Source organism: Vigna umbellata, chromosome 5 (genome assembly GCF_029865625.1).
Source record: "Vigna umbellata cultivar VRB3 chromosome 5, Vumbellata_1.0, whole genome shotgun sequence".
NCBI lineage: Eukaryota > Viridiplantae > Streptophyta > Magnoliopsida > Fabales > Fabaceae > Vigna > Vigna umbellata.
Window position 1 is genome coordinate 28,569,428 of NC_142169.1, and position 25,040 is coordinate 28,594,467.

Sequence of the window (25,040 nt, forward strand, 5' to 3'; positions counted from 1 at the left end):
AAGTAAGAAGAAAAACAATATTAATGGAAGAAAATTGAGAAATGAAGATAAACAAGAATGAATAAATGAGAAACGAGAAACAAAAAAAAAACCTCCAATGAAGGCTATAATTTAGGAAAACACGAGTTTAGAAGCGGTTGATAAGAAGAATGTAGTGACGTTATGCAACAAGAGCTCTCGCGGGTTGTAAAAATTCATAAATTTATGCTATGCATACGAGTATAGGCTTTGGTTATAGATAAAATCGAAACTTATACTTTAATTACATAAGTGAAGACTTTGTCCCTTTCAAATAATCGAAGTCTATACTCATACATTGAAGGTAGAAACTTATGTTTAACCTAGAACTAAACGTATATTTTGATACTTGAAGTAAAATCTTTCATATAATAACCGAAGTATATATCTTATTTCATGAATATAGGTTTCGATTATTTGAAAAACTAAAGTTTATACTTATACAATCAAGTAATATTTGATTATTTTAAAACTAAAATTTATAGGTGTACAAATATTTCAAAAAATATGATTTTTTTTGAAGGTTTAGGTTTTTTTTTTTTAATCTGAACCTTATTAGATGAAATTAAATATGGATTCGAACAACTCCCACATAATCCATATTTTGAAAATGATAACGTTATCACCTAAATTTAATTATTCATTCGTTGTGTAGATTTATCAATTAAGGATAAAGGTAGGTAGATAGATGTTTGAGGTTTTTTTGTCTTTAAGTGAGGCTCCAAATTTCCAGCGCTCCTACCTAACTACTTCGTCTCTTTGTCCCAGAAAAGAAAAATTGCATCGTGGCATCGGTTTTAATAATCACAGAAAAAGGCACTACGCAGTGATAAAGTATAAACTAAACTTTTTTGTGTGGCCAGGTATAAGCAGAACTAATCATTCACATTTTTGGAGGGTTAAAAGAATGAGTGAAAGAAGGAAAGAAATTAACGAAGGAATATAGAGAAAAGCAGAGGGCGTATTTTTAGGAGGTTATGTAGGGCAAAAGGAGAGAAAGTGAGGCCAACTCATTGAGCTCTCCAAAATTGGAAATGATAAATAGAAAGTTAATTTGTCCCCATTACTTTACATGCACACAAATTAATAAGTAAAATAAAATACAAAATATACACACTAAAAAATAAAAAGCTATGGTTATCTTTATGTAAACGACCCATGTGGATGGTGGGTCATTGAAAACTATAAAACGGACTTCCCAAAGACATGCCCTTTTATTCCTTAATTACGCATACACCCACAACAATTAAACATTAAACAAATTGCATTATTGAATCTTCATAAGGGGTTTTTTCTTGGACCCGAAAAGAGGGAACTTTCCTATATACCCTTTCTTTTTTTCCCTTATCACGGACCTTGGGCAAACCCCCCTCCAAAGCCTCCCATTTCTTTATTGAAAAAATTTACAATCACGAGGTTTCTCACCAAAGAGTGCTGTATTATATATTACAAGTAAAAATATATATATAAATTTATGTGGTGAGGAGACGAAGTTGAAGTTGAATATTGGAGAATATGAATAAGCATCCTTAGGAGGCAAAGGGTGCCCTATGAGGAATTCCTTTTCTTCTCCTTGCGTTTGAAGGAGGTGTGACTTGATACATGTCTTGTGTTGAACCTTCACGCAATCCTTCTTCTTGCTGATTTGATGAGACTGATCCTCTTGAAGTTGATGTAGTGGTAGTGGTGGTAGTCTCCATTGTCAATTCTTCATTTCTACCATCCAAAGCAAAGCTTGCATCCCCATTTTTCTTTATTCCTTCAAGCTAGTTCAATCCCACAATTAAAGTATATATGTATTAGTATTAGTAGTACCATTCAATTAAATTAAATGGTCACATTAATGATATCTCACGCCATGTTCCCAACCATATACGCACAATTTAAATAATCGCAAAACTCGTGCTTTGTTTAACTATAATTATGATTATGACTATTAAAAATGAATTAAAATACTTTTATTCTCGGACATCATGAATATTCAAAAGTAACTCTGATGGTGAATGATGGCGATGGGGTTTCAAATGTAGGTGATGATGTATGGGTGGTGGGTGTTATACCCATATGATGAGGATGATTGAGTTGTGAATGATGTGCATGTTGATAATGAAATGAATAATACGGCAAAGATTAATAATTGTAGTAATAATATTTCACCTTACATCCCAAAGAACAGAAGCGAAATGGGTCCAAGAGGCTCCTTCCACAAATCTCACAAATGTGAGCTACTCCTTTCCCAGATTTTGGTTGTGGCCTCACATTCAAGAACAAAACTCGAGCACTGTTTATCACATATGTCTGCACTCCACTTATGTCCAACACCCTCTCAATTTCAGCCACCCTCACTACATCATGATACGAAGATCTTCTTATCTATATCCATCAATAAACAACAGCCTCACAAATTTTCAAAAACATTATTGCATATAATTTAACTCACAAAATACATATACAAATAACATATATACATATACGAACAAGTCTGTACTGCTCCACCCACCTGAATGACTCGATGATCTTTGTGTCGAGAAGAACGGCAATAAAAACAGAAGGCTTCGCCATTGCAATCTAAACAAAACATGTTACATTCACTCCTGGCTGCGTCTGCGTGAATTCGACAAACATTGAAGAAAGGTGTGTGAAGAAGTTGTTCCAGCCAAGGAGGTACCAGAACTGTGTCCTGTTCAAATCCCATTGTCGGAAAAAATGGACATTTTGTAAACCTCGTCAATTTAAAGACATAAACAGAACCTATGACTATGAAATAAATATATATGCATACAGATAAATATACCATTGTCGGTAGATATGGATAATATTAATAATGTGGATCGATGGGTGAGTACAGAATGTTGGAAAGGTGAAGGGGTTCGGTTTTCATTCACTTGTTCAAAAGGAAAAACTCAGACGCTGAAGATGAAAATGGCGAGGGAGAGAAAGAGCGATGAGAATGATAAACGGCCCTCGACTTAGAATTCAACTACACAACAACGCTAAAGACTGTATAAAGACAAAGGGTGATTAAATAAATAGGAGAATATACCGATGAGATTGAAAGATAGGAGCCGGAGAAGATCACGGCCGTTGGATGTTTGGGGATGTGTTTGGCGCTTACGCTACTTTGGATCTTCTTTGCGTCTAAGGTTGCACGATACAATATATACCTACCCTGGATGTATTGTAGTACTCGTTCATCATCCTACATGCCATACTTATCCACGTGTCGTTATGTGTATGGTCCATCACAGATTGGTGGCTCCCATTTTCAAGGAATCTTCTGTCTGCTCTTTCTAAAATATTGTGAAGGAAAATGTTTTCTTCAAACTATATATATTTATTTTTTTTACTATTTTAATCATTAAAAAGTTAACTCATATATTTATTAAAAACATAAAAAGATTAAAAAGCAAAATAGTGAATATAAAAAGTTCGTGAAATTTTATTCGATGTTAAACTAATAATACCTATTATAAATCCTGATATTTATATAGTTCACACATGTTTCTTTCGATGGTTTCATATTTTTTTTTTATTTTCTGATGTTTGTGTATAAAATGACCTAATAATAAGAAAAAAAAGGATAAAACTATTATTTTGTAAAGTGGGACTATATTTTTATTTACACTCAACACTTTTTTTATTTTATTTAACATTTTATGAGTATATTTTTATTTGTTTTTTATAATCTTATACAACAATAATTATTTTTAACTGGAGTTATATTTAGCATTTCTGACCGCTAAAAACATTTCTCGCAGTTTGCTATTTTTCTAAAAGAGCCAACGTCACTAAAAGTTTATTTAGAGTTTTTAGCAATCTCTGAAATAGTGCAACTTACAAATAATTAAATCTATGGTATTGGCTTGTGTTTGAAATTCTCATATTGTCTAGAGTTTGAAACCTCTTTATGTCAAAATAAACTTTAAATGTTTTTTATTAATTAAGGTTTTCTATTTCATTTGTTTCGTATTTTTTAATAATACATAAGTATTGAAATAAAAAAATGGTTAAATATATTTTTAATTCCTTAATTCTTAGTGAAAATTAGAAATAGTCTTTATTCAAAATTTTGATCCAATTTAGTCTTTCAAATTTATAAATGTGTGAATTTAGTCATTTAAACTAAATTTTGTTAGTTTATTTGATATTTCAAACCTATTTTATGATAGCATCTGAAGTGTTAACACTAATACAAAAATATATTAAACCGTATAAATAACTCAAATATTATCATGAAATGCATTTAAATTCACACGATTTTAAAAATAAAAATTAAATTAGTTTAAAATTTCAAAAATAAACTAATTCTAATTTTTACTAAAAAATAATAGACTAAAAATTTATTTAATCTAAAGAAAATTATAAAGGCAAGCAAAAATTTATAATTGTGGACTCTTTTTATATTTTTTTAGTAACTTTCATTTGATTTCTACAAATGTATTAAGAATTGTACAGACAAGAAAGTCCGCAGCACAAGGTGGAAACAAACCAAAGGTTAAAAACCCCTTTATGCGTATAAATTAGTAGAGGTTTATAACCTTAGTTAAAATTAAACTCTCTTGTGGTCATGCTTTGTTATTTTGTATCCTCTTTTGTGACAAAAAATGATTGATTAGATTTATTTGGTTTAAAGTTGTCTTTTTAATATTCTTAATATTTTTAACAACATTATTCTATTTTTTTATTATTTTCCTTTTCTATCAATTTTTATTCCTTTATAAAACATTTAATTAAAATAAATACATATATGTATACAGAGAGAAGAGAAGTATTAAATATATATATTTTTTAATTAAATTAACTTATGTATAAACTGAATAACTTCTCAAAATTACTATGTTTAATTTGATGATTGATCAGCTTGTGTGAGGAATATTACATGGAATAAAAATATTACTAAAACTAATAGAAATTACAAATTTTATTTATGTTGACATTTTTATGATAATAAAAAACTTATAAAATTAATTTAATTTTTATCAGTTATTATAATTATAAATAAAGTACTTTTAATTTTTATCAGGACCACTTTTATATATTTATTATAGATTATGAAAACTAAAAGTAATTAACAAAGATAAAGATAGACAAACATAAAAAGAAGTTACAAAAATTAATTTTTATGATTAATTGTGATAAATAGTCTTTATAAAAAATAGTATAATTAGAGGGGAAAAAAGTATTTTTTTTAATACAATTAGGAAAGTTTTCCTTTTTCCTTAATTTCTGATGCATTTATGCCATTTGGCCCATTCACTTCTATCAATGTTTTCTGTTTTGCACTGTTATTAATATTTTCGTTTATTTTATTATTTTAAAATATTAAATACTCATTATAGTGGGAACATGATTTTGATGTCTTTGATTACTTTTATATGAGAAAAAAAAAACTCTATAGACTTGAAGAGAAGATTGAGGATTTTTCACTATAGTTAATTTTAAATAAAAATTACTCAAATAAATAAATTTAAATATTTTTTCTTATATGGATAAAGATAAGATTTTACTGTAAAAAAATGGAATATGTATGACATAATTTTAAATTTTTCCGTGTTTATTTTGTATAATTTTTTAATGTGAGAAAAAATTGTGTGGGTTAAATACTATTTTGATTATGTTTAATTATTAGTTTTTAATTTAAACTGAAATATTTTAGGAATGTTAACATTTTAATGTGATCTGGTTTGGATTAAAATCATGCAGGAATTGTGAAATTAATTTAGTTTGATTTAAGCTTAAGTCGTTTGTATGATTTCAAAATTTAATTTGTATATTACACTGAAGCCGTATAAAACTTCAGTTTAAATTATGAAAAAAATACTTTTAACATGATTTCATTTTAAAAAAGTTTGAAATTATATCATTCATCCAACACTTCCTAAAAAAATCATTTCAGGCAATCACAACTTATTCATAAAATATTTAAAATTTACCAACTTTTATACTTTTTGTTTAAAATTGCACCTCTATTAAAATAAACCTAAAATATAACTTTATAAAAAAAATATTTTTAGATCATAAACTATTATTTATAAAAATATTTCATTACCAAATAAAAATTATAATAAAATAAAATATTTATGTTGCTTCAACTAAATTCATATACTTTTATTTGTTTAGTAAATAATAAATAATTAATAAATTATTTCTCTATTTATTTTTCTTAACTTCTTTCTCCCTATTTTCCTTTAAATTTTGATCTGTGTAAATACAAATGTTATCATGGAGTTTGTATGTAAATTTTAAATATCTATAAACTATTTAATTTTAAAAATAGTAATTAAAAGAATAAAATTAAGAAATATAAAAAATGTATATAATTATAGATATATAATATTGTGTAAATAATTTTTTATTATGAGTAATTATTTAAATTCGAAAAAATAATTGATAAAAAAGTATGTAATTATTTTATAATGAGTAATTATTTGAATTAAAAAATAATTACTAAAATGATAAAATTGAAAAGTAATATTTTTATTATAAATTATTATTTAAATTTAAAAAACTATTAAAAAAATAAAATTAAAAAAATTCCAAAATGATATATTATCTTTATAAATATAATTATAGATGAAAATTATTTTTCTAACTATAATTAACTTCGAATCCATAATTATATATTTTATTTTATTTTAGGTGATGGATAAAAGTTATAGGCCATAAAAGCACTGGGAGGTTAATTTTATGAGTAGCTTTACATTGTGCATAATGTGGACAAAATATCATGTCGTGATGGATTGGGTAACTTTAATTTGTCTTAAATCCCATCAATGTCTGCAAAGGAAATAATGAATAATTTGTTTCTTCTCTTATTGTACTTTCTCTTTCTCTTGCTATCATTTTGTTTTATTTTGTTTTTTACTTTTTTTATTTTTACTATCACTTTAGTTATGCCTATTCAATTTGCGGGCTAAAAACAATAGAAAATCTGAAATTACTCGACCTTTGCTAGGTAACAAATTACAGAAAAAGAATAAATGAAAATAATTTGGAAAAAATATAATAGAAATAACTTTTAAGATAATAGGATCCACTAAAAAAATCATGCCATCTAGAAATTATTCTGTGAAAGTTATAAAAAACCTTTAAAACCTTTAAAAAATAGTATGATTTATGATGGTTTTATCAAGACAAGATTTTAATTTTTTTCGGAGAAATTAATAACTTATTCAAATTACAATACATTTTTTACTTTTATTCTCACATTTTTTTACACATGTTCATTTTGAAAATTTTTTTCCCAAATTCATCTATCGTCACTTCCTTCTTTCGATTTTCTATTTTTTATTTCTTTTCTTTTGTTTCCTTCTTATTTCCAACATTCCACTTCTTAAGAATTAATAATCATTACCTTCCAATGTCTATAACAGAGCTACCATAGTGACAACAGAGCTCCAAACAACGATTGTACGAACCGATGGAATCAATACCAAACGGTGGAACTCTTATTCATAAGGTCACGATCCACGACAGACAAAGAGGAATCATTCATGATTTTTTCGTATTTGAGACACCATCTTTCACAATCTTATCAACTTTTGCTTAATGTTTACGACATTAGTGTTTCCTAAAACCTCATTTACCTTTCACTACTGCTTTGTTTGATATTTTCTTTTTAGCTTTTCTGCTTTCCTCATTTAGTGTTTAAAATGTGAAGTCCTATTATGAAATTCATATGCCTGCATCTCTGAAACCCTATTCGGTGTTCACATTACACTTAAGCATAAGTATTGAAGGTTTTACAAGTATTTTGTCTTCGCTTGTGTTCACAATACACTCAATCTTGCTTTTATATTCCATGAATATTGTTTTCTTTTTCATGTGTTAGTGTACTTCATTTTGTTTAGAAATTTTTTGAATGGATAAATCTTGGATTGCTAAAGCCTCAAAATACATTTAAACTCTCAATTGGTTTAGAAAAATTCTTAGATTTTTCTTTTGAGATACAATTTGATGTCCATGTCCCGAATGTGGGTTTATTGAATGGCAAACTAGAGGCATAGCTGAGTAGGACTTGATTTTAAAATAATTTTCCAAAAATTATGTTATTTAGAATATTCATGATGAGAAACAAACATTATATATTTCTATAAATAAAGATGATATACATGAAACATTTCATTTTGAAAGTCCAATGGAAACAATGATAAATGAAACATGTAGGCATTATAGGCAATAAGGTAGTAATACAGGCAGATCATGGCCATTGAGTGTAAATGATGTTTTGAATGAAAGGCCAAGGGAGAATCATAATGAATTTAATGAGTTTCTCAATGATGGAAATCAAATATTGTGTGACGGGAGAAAGTACACAAAATTAGAGTTTATAATTAAATTATAATGTATAAGGTTTTATGTGGATTAAGTGATAAGACAATGACTATGATCCTAGATTTATTAAGAGATGCATTTAGTGAAGCAATTCTTTTCATGAGGCTAAGAAAATCATTAGCAAACTTGGTCTTTACTATACCAAAATAGACGCGGGTCTGAATGATTGTATGTTATATTTAAGAGAGTTGAAAAAGATTTGCAAACATGCAAACATTGTAGTACATCTAAATGGAACCCAAACAAGAAAAAAAAAAGCAACCTGCAAAAGTTTTGCGTTACTTTCTATTAAAACCAATATTGCAAAGATTGTTAATGTGTTGTAATTAAGACTACAAAGCATATGAGATGAATTCTTTAGAGAACAAGGATGAGTTTTAAGACATGCCTAACACTTACTTTTCGGACTCTGTTTTAAGAAAATGTTATAATTATATATATCATTATGCATGTATGACATTTTATCTTTTTTAAATGTCACATTTACTTATAAATGTTAACACACTAATTATGTTTTTTTTTTTAAAAACCTCAGTTTTGTTTTAGGATTAGTGAAGCTAGTGCACAACGATGTTGCAAAATAACTCTAGGTAGGAAGCGGGTTGCACATAGCCAAAATTCATGGAATGAGTTTTATGATCTAACGAAAACCAAAGATCAAATCATAAGTAATGTGCCAACTTGATGGTATCCCCCACTCTTCGACGTAATCAAAACAACATCCTAGCACAACCTACTCTATTACACAATAATATGTTTAAGTGACCTCCTCATTGACCTACATAACCATGCGCTTAAGTAAAAATATTTGTCAACAATTAATATTCTCGAGTGGCTTCTCACTCGTCGATAACATAATAAGCTTGAGTGACCTCCCACTCACTAGCCAAATAATATGCTTGAGTGGCCCTACACTCACCAACAAATCAAAATATGTTTCGACTGCCACGTACTCACAAGCAGTTTAACAATTGATTCTTATAAAAACGTGTACTCTTTTTCCTTAATTTAGATTTCTTTTCCCCAAATTTGGTCTTTTATATAACAGTATCTTTTAACGAGACATATTATTTCAAATATATTATATCACTAAGTTCAGATGCACTTGATATTCATAAGCTACAGTTAAATGAAAAATGATAAAAGTCATTCATCCATGTTAAGAATAATAAAAGTCATTTATCCATTAACATGGTCCACCTGCATCTTATTTCTGACTTTAGACTGAAAATTCGTGTATATATATTATCAAAATATTACAAAATATCTTCAAAATATTTAAATATAAAATCTTATGATATAATAACTTATTATTTATATCTCCATTATATTATAATATAATATATTATATATAATATAGCATGGTATAATATCTTATTATATAATATAATAATTAATATCTTAAAGATATTATCATATAATAATTGATTATTTAACATTTTAATTATATTATAATATAATAATTAATTATTTAATATTTTCAAAATATAATATTTAATTATCTATTGATAAAATATGTTTAATATATTTGATCGTATAACTTTTGCTTTTTGAATTTTATTATTCTCTTGGTCCATTTATATATGATGTAGCCTTAACACTTATATTCTTTTAGTCAAATAATAATATGCAAAGGATAGTCACTTTTTTCAAAAGATAGATTAATAATTGAAATGAACCGTAGAGGAATGTTTTATACGAATAGCTAGGAATAGAAAATAGGTTTAATCCTTTCAATTAGGTCCTTTATAATGTAAAATTGAATCAATTTGGGTCTCGCCGTTAATTATGCTGGATGTAAAATTGAATCAATTTGGGTCTCGCCATTAATTATGCTGGACGGTGTTAAAAATTATGGTTTGTGGCTTGGTGACTCAACAAATTTTATTCACCTGGCAAAATTTGAACACCTGAATTTTATTTATTTATAATTTTAAAAAACTTTATTTTAATGAAAACACAACATTTTACTTAGGGAAAACTGATTAAAAGTTAAAGATTAGTGCTTTTATTGTTGAGTGCGTAGATTGGGGAAATTTGAAAAAAAGGGTTTTTTTTGGCTTGGTTATTGTGATTGGAAATTGAGGGTTTCTTCTTGCAGGTTCGGGTTGTTGATGGTTGAGAAGTGCGAAGACAAAGGTTGATGGAGGCAGGTTGCGCGACAGCAGCAACGAAGGTCGCGCTAGGGTTCGAACCCTTGCCTCTCTTCGCGATAGGGTTTCGCCTATTCTCCTCCGCGGTGCTGCTGATGCTCTGTGGTGGCGAGATGAAGGTTCGAATGGTTGGTTGGGTTCGCGTTAGTGATGGTGGCGGCGAGGAGCGAGAATCTAGAGGTTATCACGGTGGTGATTTAGGTTTTTAGGGTTCTTTCGGTTTGGGATTTTTCTGTGGGTTTCAGGGGGAATCATGGTGGTTCTGTTGGAGAAGATGAAGATTCATGATGGTGATGTAGGTGATGGCTAAAGGTGATTATACAATGGCGGAGACGCGACTTGCTTCATTTGGGTTTCGAACAGGTTTCTGGTGTAGTGGTTGTAGGTTCTCGCGTTGAGTGACGCGATTCTTACTGCGACAATGGCGTGAAAAGGGCTTTACAGCACGGCAGCGATGGTGGTGGCCTTGCGGCGACGTGTGCGTGGTGGTGGTGCGAGGCCATGGCGGCGATGGAGGGATTACGACAGCGATGGTGGTGGCCTTGCGGCGACGTGTTCGTGGTGGTGGTGCGAGGCAATGGCGACGATGGAGGATGACGGTGTTGTGGTTTTTCTGAGGCTTGGTTGTTGTGATTTCCCAAATTCCCCAATTTGGCACGCACGGAATAATCAAACCATTAATCTTAACTTTTAATCAGTTTTCCTTAAATAAACGTTGTGTTTTGATTAAAATAAAGTTTTTTAAAACTGTAAATAAATAAAATCCAGCTCGCTAAAATGCTGCCATGTGAATAAAATTTGCTTAGTTACCAAGTCACCAAACACAATTTTTAACGCCGTCCAGCCTAATTAACGACGAGACCAAAATTGATTGAATTTTACACAATAAAAACTTAATTGAGAGCATTTAGAATACGAAAACCTATTTGAGATAAACCTACACAAATAAAGATGTCCGAAAAAATTAACCCTATAAAATATAACAAATAAAAGTCACAAAAATCTTGGATTATTCGGTCACAAAAATATTATATTAATATTACATATAGATATATCATATTGCAGTAATTGTTGAAATATCTTATAAGACTGATTATATAGTATTTAAACCATCAATATAATTTTTGATTTTATATTGAATAAAAAAAGGTTAACGTTGTTGAAGTACTAAAATTAACAAAAGTATAAGATGGAGTTAGAAGATGTATTAAAAAAACGAAAGAAAGGAAAGGAAAAAGAAAGTAACGTGTAAAAAAAAAAGTAACGTGTAAAAGAAAAGTAATGGGTTTATTTATTAATATAAATTTATAATATAGAAATTTATTGAAATAAAATTGATTTTGTTAAAATTATTTTATGTGATAAAAAAAAACTCATAGTGAATGGGCCAGGCCGGAGCATTTCGAGGGGCCCAGCAAAAGTCAGCCCAGAGCCCGTAAAGGTTTTTATGTCTAAAACTTACATGAATTAAACTAAATTCAAAGAAGGACTAGTTTGTTCCCACACTGCGAAGTTTCCTTCTCTCTGAAATTTCGAGGGTTTCTGTCAATTCTTCGTCTGGTGGATCGGCAATTCGGGACCAGTTAGCCATGTTCAGATTCTGGTAATTCTTCTCTGCGCCCCTGAAACTCCAATTCGTTAAATTTCATCTACGTGTATCTCTCTTGGTTTAGATTAACGGAAAGAAATTGAAGGGGAAAGGGATGTGATTAAATAGTTAATGTTCATTTTTTGAATTGAGAGCTCTTTCCAATTGATTCCATGGTTTTCAGCCCTTTTTTTCCGAACCGGAGAGTGTGATAAAAATGGATATTTCTTTCTCTGTTTTTTTGGGAATTTATTGTTTTCTCCTTTAATTTCTTCAACCCTCCACCCTGTAGACTCCGTGGGAGGAGACCATGGATAGACAGCGAGTACTTTATTTTCTCACATGGCTCCATTAGGATTGCACGCCATTTCCTTAAAATTAGATTACATTATTTTGTTTTCTTTTAGCTATGAAGTTATGATTAACTTATACTCATTATATTTTTCATAGTCCCTCTTTCCTTTTTATCTTTTTCGATGAGATGCCCCTGATCTTCACATTCTTTTGGGCCCAAAGATACGCAACTATTTTATTTTTGTTTAATTTAGAAAAAAAAAATATCCCTTTTTTTTTTTATCTGTGAATTTATTATATAAGCCAAGTCAATCTCCCATGGAGTTTCCATCATCCTTAAAAGCATTCTTGTGTCCAAAACATATTTTTACTACCTTAGTTGATGCAAAATATAGGCATGTGGGAGGTGACATTAAAAAAGAGAATGATAACACATGATTGAAATGTATATATGTAAGATTATAATAAGGGTTGCAAGCTTACATATAAAAAAGATAAGTGTATTATTAGAAAATAATTCATTTATTCCGTTCTATTCATTACTTAAACAATGGAATAATAATTTTCTTCCATTCGCGCATAATATATCAAACAATAGGACAAAAGATTTATTATGTTATGTTTCGTTTCGTTTTAATCTATCCCTTTCTGTCCATTTATTTCCATTAATCCAAAACCTATAGAGCTTAATAGCATATATGAATAGCAGTAATAGTCTTTTTTGGCCGGTTAATCGCTATCGTGCATTTGGTAACATCAAACTTTCAGTAGAACAACGATAATGATAATAAACTGAATTTCCAGCGTGATAGTGGTTAATAGCATATAAGAATTTCTGTCTTCCAATTATGCGCAGGGGATCACAAGAGCAACAATCACAGGATGGTTCCTCGCAGTCACAGTCGTGGTATCCACCATCAGTGGTAAGTTCACCAAGTTCGTCTAGGCCTGCTACACCGTCTGGATCTTCTTCTTCATTACCGCATAGGCCTTCTTCTCATGTTCCGCCCTCCGAAGCCGCCGGAGTCATTGCTGTTTTGAAGGACAAGAGGTTTGAGTTTTCACAGTTTATTTGCTATTCATAATTGTGTTGTATCTGATTTTGCAAATGAAAAATAGTTGGAGGGGTGTTCTTGTTTGTACAATTAGTATTTTGTAGTTACGTTGAAGTTGTAAACTGTTCCTGTTTTTGAATATGCTGATCTTAATTGTTTTTTCTTGTCATTATAAATTGCAGTGTTGATGAGTTGCGGAAGCTTTTATCTGACAAAGATGCATACCAGCAGTTTTTACATTCGCTTGATCAGGTCAAGATTCAAACTAATGTAAGTTTCATATCTTCACTCCAATTTCTAGTGGTTTTTTTATTGACTTCATTGTAGTGCCACGGCCTTGGGTGCCTGGTCCTGGCCTTTTTCACTTCCAGCCTAATGAAAATTTTCATTTGGTCTTTTGATAAGTGGTTTGAAAAGGTTGGGGGCTGTCCATAGTTTACTTAAAAACGATTTTCTTTTCAATGTGCTAATTTTGTAATCAATACATCAGAGTTTTTTTTGTTCCTTTGTACTGCACTGAGATGGAGTTCAGTTGCATGCAGCATTTCTCGGTGTCTGAGAGTGTGAATATTACTGACATACTTGTTAAACTCTTGAGCTATTATAGAGTACTATTCTAGGTAGAAAAAATGAGTTAACTCCCTATCAAACACTTTTTTGGGAAAACTTGGTAAACTCGTGTAAACTCTCAAACAGTGTTTTACCTGACTCTAATGATTTAAAGAAATTAACTCATTTTAGAAATGTTTTTGCATCAGTAGCTTATGTTTTTATGAATTTAAATATAATTTGGTCATGTATGTGGTTTAATCTTTTTCAGTACCAGTCTATTATTACATTTTCTTATTGTGATTTGCTATGTTATTTTATTATGAAGTGAAATGTTGAGTTATCGTTGTGTTTAGAATATTGTTTCTTTTTGTGAGTAAAAGTATTATGTGTGTTTAGACTATTTTGTTAAGTGTATGTGTCATTAACAGTTTTATTGTTATGTTTTTTATTTTGTCTTACTGAGTTTACAAGTCAACTCTGCTAGTCAAGACTTTATAGGGGTCCACGTCATACACTCTCAAGTTTAACAACCTTTGTATAGCATTGTAAATCCTTTATATAATCTCTCAAGTCCACGTCATACTTTGTTAACCCACTCCCAATGTTATAACTTGCCACATTATTATTTTGTTCTAAAATCTAGAGGGATGGTGCCAATGTATTCCCATTTGTCTTCTAGGAGTATTGCAAGTGGCAACGTGGATATTTTAAAATGCAATTTGGTGGAATTTTCTCACAGACTTTTGAAAAAATTTTGGTAGTATACTGGCAGCATCTTACATTATCAATCAATTGCCCCAAGGTATTGAGTTTTGTAAATTGATACCTTTAATAACATTTTACAAAACTAAGTTTTATCTTTCGCAGAAAGTTATTAGAGGCATGTAGTTGAATCTCAAACAACTGTGAATTGAAAGACCCATGTGCAGAATCACGGATCTGTGAATTGTAAAATTCGTGATCAGTAATTTTTAAAACCCATATTCGTGTTCAATAACGTAAAATGTGACTCTAGGAGCAAGAGATGCATGAGGTCTTTTAAAATTTATTAATATGAAATAATATTAGAATTAAAATTTATAATAAAATTTGCTGATATTAAAATTATTATATATTAATTAAATATTTGTATTTGAAAAACCATAACAAGTTTTACTGTGTTTTTGTTATAAATTTTATTTATAAATAAAAGATAATGAACGTTAATTGAAATAAGAACAATTTCCACATCAATTAGATATTTTAATTTGATACTCGAGATTACACAGTGCTTTAAGTATCATGTCAATAATTAAAATGAAAGCTGATGGCCCAAAGTCAAAACATGTTTTGTCTTGCAAATAAAGCACAGGTTGCTAAAGTAAAAGTAGATACTAAACTGTTATTTTGGTTAGTATTTTCTAATCCGCTAGATGCAACCGTACCTGACTGGAACAAAAGTTAGAACTGCAGTTTGGCACAATTTACCTACTCCACTCACTGTTTTCTGCCATTTTGACCAAAAAACCTTCACGCCTAAGTGATGACCCTTGCGGATGGAGGCCTTGGAGAACTTCTCCAGGTTGTGATTGTTGCTTTCAAGTCCAGTTCATGCACCAAAATTATTTGTTCTTCAATTTGTATTACCAGCTTCTTGACTCGAATTATTTTCATTGTATTGAGAATTGTGTGATACTGATAAGCATGATTAAAGGTGCTGATTTATAAAGCTTAACATCTGACGACAGTTGAACTTATTCGTATGCAAGTCGAACTTTTTCGACAACTCTTAGAACTTTACGATTTTACAAATTAGAAGGGATCGAAGAATCCTGAACTGCAATCATGTTCGGGTTGGTGGATTGTGTCCAAATGCATAAGTATGGTAGGATTTTGTGACTTGGCTAACTCAGGAAATAGCAGCACGGTGGAGCTGTGTAGTCAATAATTCATTTAAATGAAAAGCAGCCTAAACTCATTAACCCATCAAAGATTAAACCTGGTCTTAATTGTCACGCTGCATTTGAAATGGGTTCTGTGTGATTATTAGATCTGAAATTTGACTCTTGTAATTGGGTGTGATTCCATTCTTTTTCCACTGGATGCATTTGTAGTTGTTACTGGGTGTTTCCGCCATTGCCCCTTCCTGAAACCCTTAATTCGTTGTTTCGGATTGGCCTTAATCTTGTTTATGCTCTTTCAACTGGGTGGTGCTGTAGATAGGTGTGAATATAATTTTATTATTTAATTGAATATTCTTTAAACGTGTTGCCAAAAAGTGTGGGAAGTGACTTGTATCTAATTATTTATTTAATGAAAATGAAAAAGAAATATTAACATTTTCTATCTGTCCAATATTTATGTTACTGTAAGACAGATGTCTTTAAATTCGTAAATTTTCTTTTTAATAGTTTAAATATGAATACTATATTGTTTTTTTTAACTCAAGGATTGATTGTTCAGTCAAAATGCTCCTTTTTTTAGAAAAATTAAAATTTTGAATGTTTTGAAGTGTATGTAATTTAAGAGATAAGATACAAAACGAAAAAAAATAATAAATGTAATAGTGATGTGGAATATTGACTTTTTATTTTGGCTTATTGACCTGATCAGCTGAAAGATGAACTTTGCAAGGAGAATTTGCAGCTTGCAGGTGAGTTATTTAATTTCTTTATATTGCCATTAAATGGTCGGCCTGCTGTTAAATTGTAGTAGAGCCTAAACTATTGCCTTCTACAGAGGAAAATCTTCAAAAGGAGCCTCGTATCATGGAACTTAGGAATCAAGTAAGAACACAATCCTATTATTAGTTTGATTTTTCTTTCGAACTATTGCTGATTACTAATTGCTGATTATTAAAGTTACTTCTTCCTCCTATGGAAACAGTGTAGAATAATTCGGACAACTGAGTTAGCTGCCGCTAAAGAGAAACTAAATGAGCTTGAGAAGCAGAAAGAAGAAATGTTGAAACTGAATTCACCAGCGTCTCTTGTCCAGAGGATTCAAGGTGTGACTTAAAATTGTAGTTTGCAACAATAGTTTTGGTTATAACAATTTTATTACTATTGAGACAAAGGGTAGGTCTAAATATGATAAACCATATAATATTTGCAGAGTCTGCGAATAAGACGGAAGAGGAATCTGACAATCTACACCAGCATTTCCTTGACGGAGAGATTGATCTTGGAGCTTTCTTGCAAAAGTACAAGAAGCTACGTACCACTTACCACAAAAAGACTCTCATACATCTTGCTGCTAAAACATCAACTGTATGAGCGCCAATTATGAAATATTAAGGAAGTAGCTTGTATTGGCAAGTACATATTTGATTTTTGATTCATTATTGTCAATAGTTGATATTGGTCAAGGATACTTGCCTCCTATTATACAAAGTTGCGGTCGCTGGGATACAGCAATCTACTATTAATGAGATTGTTCGTATATGTACAGCCTGTGATTGTTCATTCCAGTCACATTCTCGAGTGGTTTCAACGCCAGAGATGAGGTATGTACTCGTATGCAGACCTTCAACACTATTTGTATGAACTCTGAAGTACATGCCAAGATCACCATCGCTGATATAGGATTTTACTGTTGTATTGTAAAATATAAAACAAATTCTCCTTTTCTTTGGGAGCAACTACAAGTTTATCAGAACTCATTTTATGTTAAACCCTTGCCAACATTTTTCCCGATTCTTCATTTTCGTTCTTTTTGTTATGATGGATACACCAAGTTGAGAAAACAAAAGGAAAGAGCCTTCAATAAGTTGTGAATGTGAAATTTATTTTGGACATGAGAAATGCTCATTTTATATTTGTACGAAGGAGCACAAATAATTTTTTTTCGCCATTGTCATCAAATTTTAGGTTGAGATACACATTTGTTGCAAAAGTAAATAAGTGATAAACAATAATAATCATTTGTATTGAAATTAAGCAGAGTGAGTGTGGCCATTAATTAGTAGTAGCCTCCTGGACCGTGGTGATCTTGAGGTTCAGAATCAGAGACCTCAGTGTCTGGTTTATCGCACATAGGAGTGGTGTAATAAAAAGGTTTGAGCATGTATTTGATCAAACTGCGATACATTGATGTAGGATTGTTGAGCTTGACACCAGACTTTCCACCACCGAAGTCGGTGGGGATGTTGCAAACGTTATCTGGAGAAGACACCAACCTCACCGAGCATCGTTTTGTATCCAATTCCTTGCCATAGACATACTTTTTCACACTCAAGTCGTATTGACCTAACTCATCTGTTGTGTCACTTGTATAGTAAACAACCCTGCTTCTCTTGTCCATGCATGTTAGGGACACCTTAACTCCTGTCAGTGCACGCACAATTAGCAACGAGCTGTGGTAAATATGAATATGAATATGAATATGCGATGTAGGAAAATATTAGAATGATATTGCTACAATACCTTTCATAGGTTTGTCACCATCGACCCATTCGTTCCATCCCTGGCTGCAGTCCTGGCACATCACTTTTCCACCCACGTAAATCACTCCTGATTCATCCAAAGCTGAGGAGCAACCCACCAGCAGTGAGGTAATAACGATCATCAAAGCTCTTGGAAATCCCATCTCTTCCTCTCTCTCTCTCTCTTGATTCACAGGGTGATATATGGCTGAAAGAAGTATATATATATATATAACAAGCCATGTGGTTGAATTGTTAACAAAAGTGGAAGGGCACTACTACACTATCCGCTTAAGACGTGCACCCCACTACCCTACTGCAACATTAATTTGTCATATGAACTGATTATCATATTGATCAAGGCTAAACATTTTCCTTTTTTTCTATTTATTTATAGAAATGGAGTAAAATTGACGAGTCTAATTAGGATTATAGTTTGAAAAAATTAAAGCAATTGCTTTGCTTTATGTTTTAAAATTCAGAAAATGAAGATGAAACTTATGGATGCTCTTCTATAGAGACGAACTTAATACCTTGGGAAACGGATTGACAGTTTGGTAGAGACAATAAGAAAGAACAATTTAGGGACTGAGATTGTTACAGCACTTAGACGATGATTTAAGACAAGTGATGAATGAGTTGATACTTCATCCATTGATATAATAATCAAGTACAAAGAAAACTCATTCTCTTTCATAGATGCTCTGACTTCATTTAATAATATCCCAAGTTCTTTTACAATAAGATAATATGACTATTTATAGGAGAAATGTTATTTGTTTCTTGTCTTCCATTATTCATGCTCCTATTTTTTATTAGACTTAATAAACCTAAATAAAATATTTGTATTTTTACAAATGAAAAAAATACAATAAAAATAAATTTTTAATTTCTGAAACTTACACTTGACCTTTAATCTATAAGCAAAAATTTTATTTATTTAAGCTTTAAAACTATTTATAACTATAATAAAGAGATTGCATAGTTTTGTGTTTCCATCTTCGTTATACTGTTTTATCCTTTAATTAGAACTAGTCATTATAGTATCCTTTAATTATTCTCTAAATTACCAAAACTTTTTTTTTATTAAGTCTATAAATCGCTTAATATTTTTTTTCATACCATTATATCAAATTAGTTGTATTAAACTTTTGAAAGATAATAATCATAATTACTTTTCACCATCAACTACGCTACTATGTTAGGAGCAACCTCATTATCTTCTTCTATGTCTGCTTTCGTCTTCATACATTTGACGGCACCCCTTCCTCTTCATATTATTAATTATGCCTTCGGTAAATTCTTATATAATAATTACTTTGTTGATCATGTTAAAAATATTTTTTTATGGTTTGCGAATACAAAAAGTTATTTATCAACATTTATCAAATATCAATTAAACTACAAAAACACGAATTTAATTTAAACAAATTGGTGTTTAGGACAGAATTATGATTATGGATACATTACATGATCAATTACACCGATCCAACACAAAAACACATTACGTGATAAATAAAAATACGTGGAGCAGGTTGCATGGAAGGAATGCATGCACGATGTAGCTTACAACCAAAATAAGGAATGGATTGTTTGCATGGTGAAAGAAACAAGTTGATGCCATCTCTATTAATTCCATTCCATGCATCGTAAAACAAAAACCAAATAGATACAACAACATCAAAGAACGTTGTACCTGTCCAATTCCAGCCACAACAACCTGCGTGTTCCACCGGAAGAAGAGAGGAGAACGAGGAAATCCACCACCAGGTTTCCTCCTCTCTCTTCCAATATCATACATACCTATTCTTACGTAAATTTACCCTAAGCTAAAACCTTCAACAATGAAGATCCTCCAGAAAGATTTCGCCCTCAACCAAACCGGAACTGCGAAGCTCATGGCTGAAGAACCCGACGACGTGTGGGTCCTCTACAACCTCATCCTCCCCGGCGACGTCGTTTCAGCCGACACCACGCGCAAGGTTCACCACGATTCCTCCACCAAGAAAAACACAGCATCACGTGTCAAACTCACCCTCCACCTCAAAGTCACGTGCCGAGACTTCCACAAAGACTCCTCCACCCTCCGCCTCCAAGGCCGTAACCTCCAGCACAACCAACACGTCGCCGCAGGCTCCTTCCACACGCTCTCTCTCGAACCCAACAAACCCTTCCTCCTCCGAAAAAATCTCTGGCAAAACGACGCCGTCCAAACCCTCAACGACACCACCCGAAAAGAATGTTCCAAATCAAATTCCACTTCCATTCCCGACCTTGCCGTCGTTCTTTTCCACCCGCACCGCGCCGAGATCCACCTCGTCGCAGAAGGAGACAACACGCACTGCACCAAGGTCGAAGCCTGTCCCAACTCCAGGAAAAACGGAAAAGTTTCTTCGTCCGTGTTTTTCCGCCGAGTGTTGGCGGCTTTGGTGAAGCGCGTGGATTTCAAGGTTTTGAGGGGCGTGGTGGTGACGAACGAGGAGTTTCGTGCGTTTGCGGTGTCGGAAGCGAGGAAGATGGGGATACGGTGGATCGAGGATAACAAGACGAGCGTGGCGGTCGTGGAGGATGGTGATAGTTTGGAGAAAGTTTTGAGTGACCCGGCGGTGACGGCGTTGGTGAAGGACAGCAGGGTTAGGGCGTTTAGGGAGTTGTGGGAGATGGTGTGCAACGATTCGGGCCGCGCGTGTTATGGAGCCGAGGAGGTGGAGCGTGCGAAAGAAATGAAAGCGATTGAGACACTTTTGATTACGGATGATCTTTACAGGAACGAGGAAGTTGGTACGAGGCAGAGATACGATGGTCTGGTGAAATCGGTGAAAGACGGTGGAGGAAAGGCTTTGGTGTATTCGCCGATGCATGTTTCGGCGTCGCAACTGTCGCAGCTCACAGGCGTTGCCGCCATTCTCCGGTTTCCCTTGCCTGATCTCGAAGTCCAAGATTGAAATGGTGTTAAATAATTTACAGTTTTAAGAAACAGGGTTGTGTTGTACAGATTAACTAGTTCTAGTTAATTTGTTCGTTTAATTTCGTTAGTTGTTAATTAACTAGTTAATTAATCTCCTGCTGAAGTCAGGGGAAAGCGGATTGTCGAAGTTACGTGTAATGATTTGGGTTTGTGTGGTGTGTATGTAATCACGTGTTCTATTTGTTGTTTACTCTGTGATCAGAAACTTAGTAATGCATGTCAGTTCTAAAATAATTTTATTTTGAAAAATATTTTTTTAATAATTTTTTTTTACAACATTGATTTCAAATATACCAATCAATAAACACAGTCAATAAACACATAGTCTATTCTTAAAAAAGTTATTAATATATATATAATCTTTTTATTTTAGTAACCAAGTCTTCTCATCGGCACTGTACCATTTAAATTAAAAAAAGCAATCAAATATCACCACATTCTTGGTTGGATTAGATCCGACCAACATGCAAACAGATGCCAAATTTAAATCTAATCGAAGCACAAGCTGCTCCTGAAACAAAGAATAATTTGTGAGGTTATATATATATATATATATATATATATATATATATATATATATATATATATATATATATATATATATATATATATATGCTATTATCCTATTCCTTCTAACTAATAATATATTGCGTGAAATATGATTTCAATGTGACATTTTAATTTATTTATATTTAAAATTTCGATATATTTTATTTTTCAAATTTTAAAAATAATAAATGTAGTTTTTTAAAATTAATAATGTCGTAGACTGACATGTAATAAACTAAAACTAAAGTTTGTTTTGTTAAATTGATATTAACAATTTAAAAGCTATTGTGAAAGGTATTTGTATTTAATGTAATTGAATTAGAAATATTATATTTTTTATTTTTAAAGTTTAGAACCAAATTATCTTAAACTAAAAATATATTTAATCTAATACATTTTGGGATTCTTGCTAGGATAAACCAAAAACTATTACAGAATAAATAGAGGGATCTAGACATTGTTAATATTACTCTCAGCCATGCATAATATTTTGTGAAGAAATAATCTTTTGAATTCTTTATCAAAAAGCTTAAGTATCGCATATTCAAATTATGAAGAAAAATTATCCAAAAGAAAACGCTTCATTTACCTTTTGATTTATGCTATAATTTGATATCTTGAATGATGTGGGAATGTAAATGATGAGAAAGTTAGATAGAAACGAAAAAATTGAATAGACCCGTAAACTTTTTATCATATGTTTTGAGTTTTTTTATAAGTCTTACTATTTACTTGTATTGAATGTTAAGGTAAGTTAGTCTGATATTAAAAAAATAATAATAATAAGATGATTAATATATAAATATAAAATAACTCATTAATTGTTTTAAGGTTTTGAGTTGAAAATTCTTTTTTATCTGTTATATGGGTTAATTTACAACTTATTAGTATTAAATCTCTCAATAACTTTAAAAAAAGTCTAATGGTGTTATAAAGTTAATAGTTAGTCTTAGTATAGTTGCAATTTGACACTAGACTCGGATCATCCTCTTTGATTTAGAATCCTTGACTTCTAACTCGAAAGCTTTACGTCATTCTTCTCCTTAAACAGATTCCATCTTGATTTCGCAAACTGTCAAACCACTATCCACCTTGATCGTGTCATAAACATTGCTGGCATTGAATTCCTTGAAGCTTTCGATGATTGAATATGTATTTTTATCATGAATACGTAGAGTTTCTATGCTTCAATATGTATTAATGAAGTGTGAGGACCAGTATTCGTTATATGAAAGCAAAAGGTGTTTGATGGGTCACAAGCAACATAACATTGTAGTCAGTATCCTTAACACGGACAAAAATATATCAGCAAAGAAATAATGCTTTTGAAACCAACTAGCAGTGAAAATATGCATTCGGTCACAGGATTCCAAGAAGAAAAATTTAGTTTCGAAACATACTACCAGTAAAAGACCAAGGATTTTAAAGTTGAGGGATTAACATGGTCACACGAGTCTGCATAATTATTTCTTGGATTTTGACATGTTAATTACATTTTTCTAACAATTTTTTAACGATGAATCACGCATTACTATTCTATTAGTCTATTTAAATTTATTTTTAAAAAAATATTTAAAAGAGACCAATCATAAACCACCACGTTAACATCGTAAAAGTATGGTTAAAAAAACATTTTTTTTTATTTCTTATACTTCAACCGCTGTAGTGGCATTCAAATATGAATATTTTCAAAATTTTGGGCGTGGAAAAATGAAACAAATACCATTATTTTATTTTAGTCTCTTAAAATTTTAAATAAATTATATTAATTCATATTCTTAAAGTCTTAAACTAAAAATATTCAGTGAAAATATGAATTTCAAATATTATTATAATATTTATATAAAAATCAAAATTTAATTGCAATTTAAAAAATATAAAATTATTCTATATTAAAAAATATTGAAAATAACGAATAACGAATATAGGAATTGAATATAAAAATATTGATCCATATTACTAATCATAATACATGATACTACATTGGCTTGATGTGTGAATTTTTCTTTTTAAATTAAAAAATTAAAAAAACTAAAAACTTACTTCTTGTTTGTTAATTATTTAAATAATATTTAAAAAATAAATTGAATAAAATTAAAATGAAATTAAAAAATATTAAAATTAAATAAAAAAATATTAAAATTAAATAAAATAAATTCAACAGAAAAATAAAAATTAAATTATGAATAACCAGAAAAGTAATAAAAGAATGGAAAATAAAGAAGAAAAGAAAAACAGAAGATAGTCCAAGAGTTCAGCGCTGCACGCAGCAGGAGGCAGTGCCAGTGGGACAGTTTTGCGGTGACAGTGCGTTACAACGGATATCCTTTATTGGGTTCTGTTCCCTTCAAATTTCACCACATACAATATCTATAACTAAACAAACATGCTTTTTTACAAAAATGTCACATGACCAACTTCGGTAATACAATAACAAGTCACTGATTCTGTAACGAGGCTAATCAATATTCGACTATACTATTATTTGATAAATTTTAGAGATAAAATGTTTCTAGAATAAAGAATGAATATTAATAAAATATAATGTCAAATGATAATAAAAAAATCGTGACGTTAAAATATTTAATATGTACCTTTAACGTCACTTTGCATCTTTTTCCAATCTTGGTAATTGCTATGCTCTTTCAGACAAATTTTCAAATTCAATCAGACTTTGCCCAAGGGATCCATGATCAACCAACTTTGCTAAAACAAATTATGAACACAGACACAGTGACACTGTGCTGTGATCATTCATCATCGATCACATTAAGATTGGTAAATGTGGTGTGAAACAATGATGTGGTGAAAGATGAAATTGTGGTGCCTCAACGATGAACCAAAAAGAGCATTAGCAGGGTTAAACGGTCTCTTTCATGATGAACTTGGGGATCCCAATATGTCCCACTCAAGAAGAAAAGCTATTCAAGCATAACAAAAAATCTCATCCAAATTACTCTGCAATTGCTCACAAACAATTTTTAAGCCATTCGAGTATTTTATTTATTATTAGCTAAATTCAAATTTTGTGATAAAATAATTATTGAAGACGCTTTATAGACTAACTCTCATACAAAGAATTAAGCCAAACTTCTCATTTGATTCTTGCAAAATATTTGGAGCGTTT

The 25,040-nt window shown here is 31.0% G+C and overlaps 3 protein-coding genes and 1 pseudogene across 5 annotated transcripts; 2 read left to right on the top strand and 2 right to left on the bottom strand.

Annotated features, from left to right (window-relative positions):
• Positions 1–1,264: 1,264 nt before the first annotated feature.
• LOC124819702 (protein RGF1 INDUCIBLE TRANSCRIPTION FACTOR 1-like) lies at positions 1,265–3,019 on the bottom strand. Of its 2 annotated transcripts, XM_047291265.2 has the most exons (4): positions 2,813–3,019; positions 2,519–2,698; positions 2,176–2,391; positions 1,265–1,784 (listed from the first exon to the last, which is right to left on the bottom strand). In XM_047291265.2, the coding sequence occupies exons 1-4, from the start codon at positions 2,813–2,815 to the stop codon at positions 1,548–1,550; spliced, it is 636 nt and encodes a 211-aa protein (XP_047147221.2). In that variant the 5' UTR covers positions 2,816–3,019; the 3' UTR covers positions 1,265–1,547. The 2 variants fall into 2 exon arrangements, with proteins under 2 accessions (XP_047147221.2, XP_047147220.2); XM_047291264.2 differs by lacking the exon at positions 2,813–3,019 and having other exon boundaries at positions 2,519–2,713.
• An 8,941-nt stretch (positions 3,020–11,960) lies between these two features.
• Positions 11,961–17,646, top strand: VPS37-1 (Modifier of rudimentary (Mod(r)) protein). 2 transcript variants are annotated; one of them, XM_088116674.1, is made up of 8 exons: positions 11,961–12,108; positions 13,244–13,438; positions 13,625–13,712; positions 16,587–16,626; positions 16,713–16,759; positions 16,860–16,980; positions 17,088–17,242; positions 17,327–17,646. In XM_088116674.1, the coding sequence occupies exons 1-8, from the start codon at positions 12,095–12,097 to the stop codon at positions 17,516–17,518; spliced, it is 852 nt and encodes a 283-aa protein (XP_087972800.1). In that variant the 5' UTR covers positions 11,961–12,094; the 3' UTR covers positions 17,519–17,646. The 2 variants fall into 2 exon arrangements, with proteins under 2 accessions (XP_087972800.1, XP_087972799.1); XM_088116673.1 differs by having other exon boundaries at positions 17,088–17,425.
• Positions 17,647–17,779: 133 nt separating this feature from the next.
• On the bottom strand, positions 17,780–18,608 carry LOC148198054 (pistil-specific extensin-like protein). The gene is made up of 2 exons (XM_088116675.1): positions 18,398–18,608; positions 17,780–18,298 (listed from the first exon to the last, which is right to left on the bottom strand). Exons 1-2 carry the CDS (start codon positions 18,558–18,560, stop codon positions 17,934–17,936), a joined length of 528 nt encoding a protein of 175 aa, XP_087972801.1. The 5' UTR covers positions 18,561–18,608; the 3' UTR covers positions 17,780–17,933.
• A 1,449-nt stretch (positions 18,609–20,057) lies between these two features.
• On the top strand, positions 20,058–21,554 carry LOC148198055 (protein PELOTA 1 pseudogene; annotated as a pseudogene).
• Positions 21,555–25,040: the final 3,486 nt, after the last annotated feature.

Bases quoted from the DNA above. Each gene is read 5' to 3' on its own strand.
- LOC124819702 (XM_047291264.2), bottom strand. From the start codon at position 2,713: ATGGGATTTGAACAGGACACAGTTCTGGTACCTCCTTGGCTGGAACAA. The intron at 2,392-2,518 runs GTGGGTGGAGCA...TGATGGATATAG, and splicing joins AAGATCATCGAGTCATTCAG to ATAAGAAGATCTTCGTATCA. The intron at 1,785-2,175 runs GTGAAATATTAT...GGATTGAACTAG, and splicing joins TCTGTTCTTTGGGATGTAAG to CTTGAAGGAATAAAGAAAAA.
- VPS37-1 (XM_088116674.1), top strand. The intron at 13,439-13,624 runs GTTTGAGTTTTC...TATAAATTGCAG, and splicing joins GCTGTTTTGAAGGACAAGAG to TGTTGATGAGTTGCGGAAGC. The intron at 17,243-17,326 runs GTATGAGCGCCA...TATTGTCAATAG, and splicing joins TTGCTGCTAAAACATCAACT to TTGATATTGGTCAAGGATAC.
- LOC148198054 (XM_088116675.1), bottom strand. From the start codon at position 18,560: ATGGGATTTCCAAGAGCTTTGATGATCGTTATTACCTCACTGCTGGTG. The intron at 18,299-18,397 runs GTATTGTAGCAA...GTGCACTGACAG, and splicing joins TGGTGACAAACCTATGAAAG to GAGTTAAGGTGTCCCTAACA.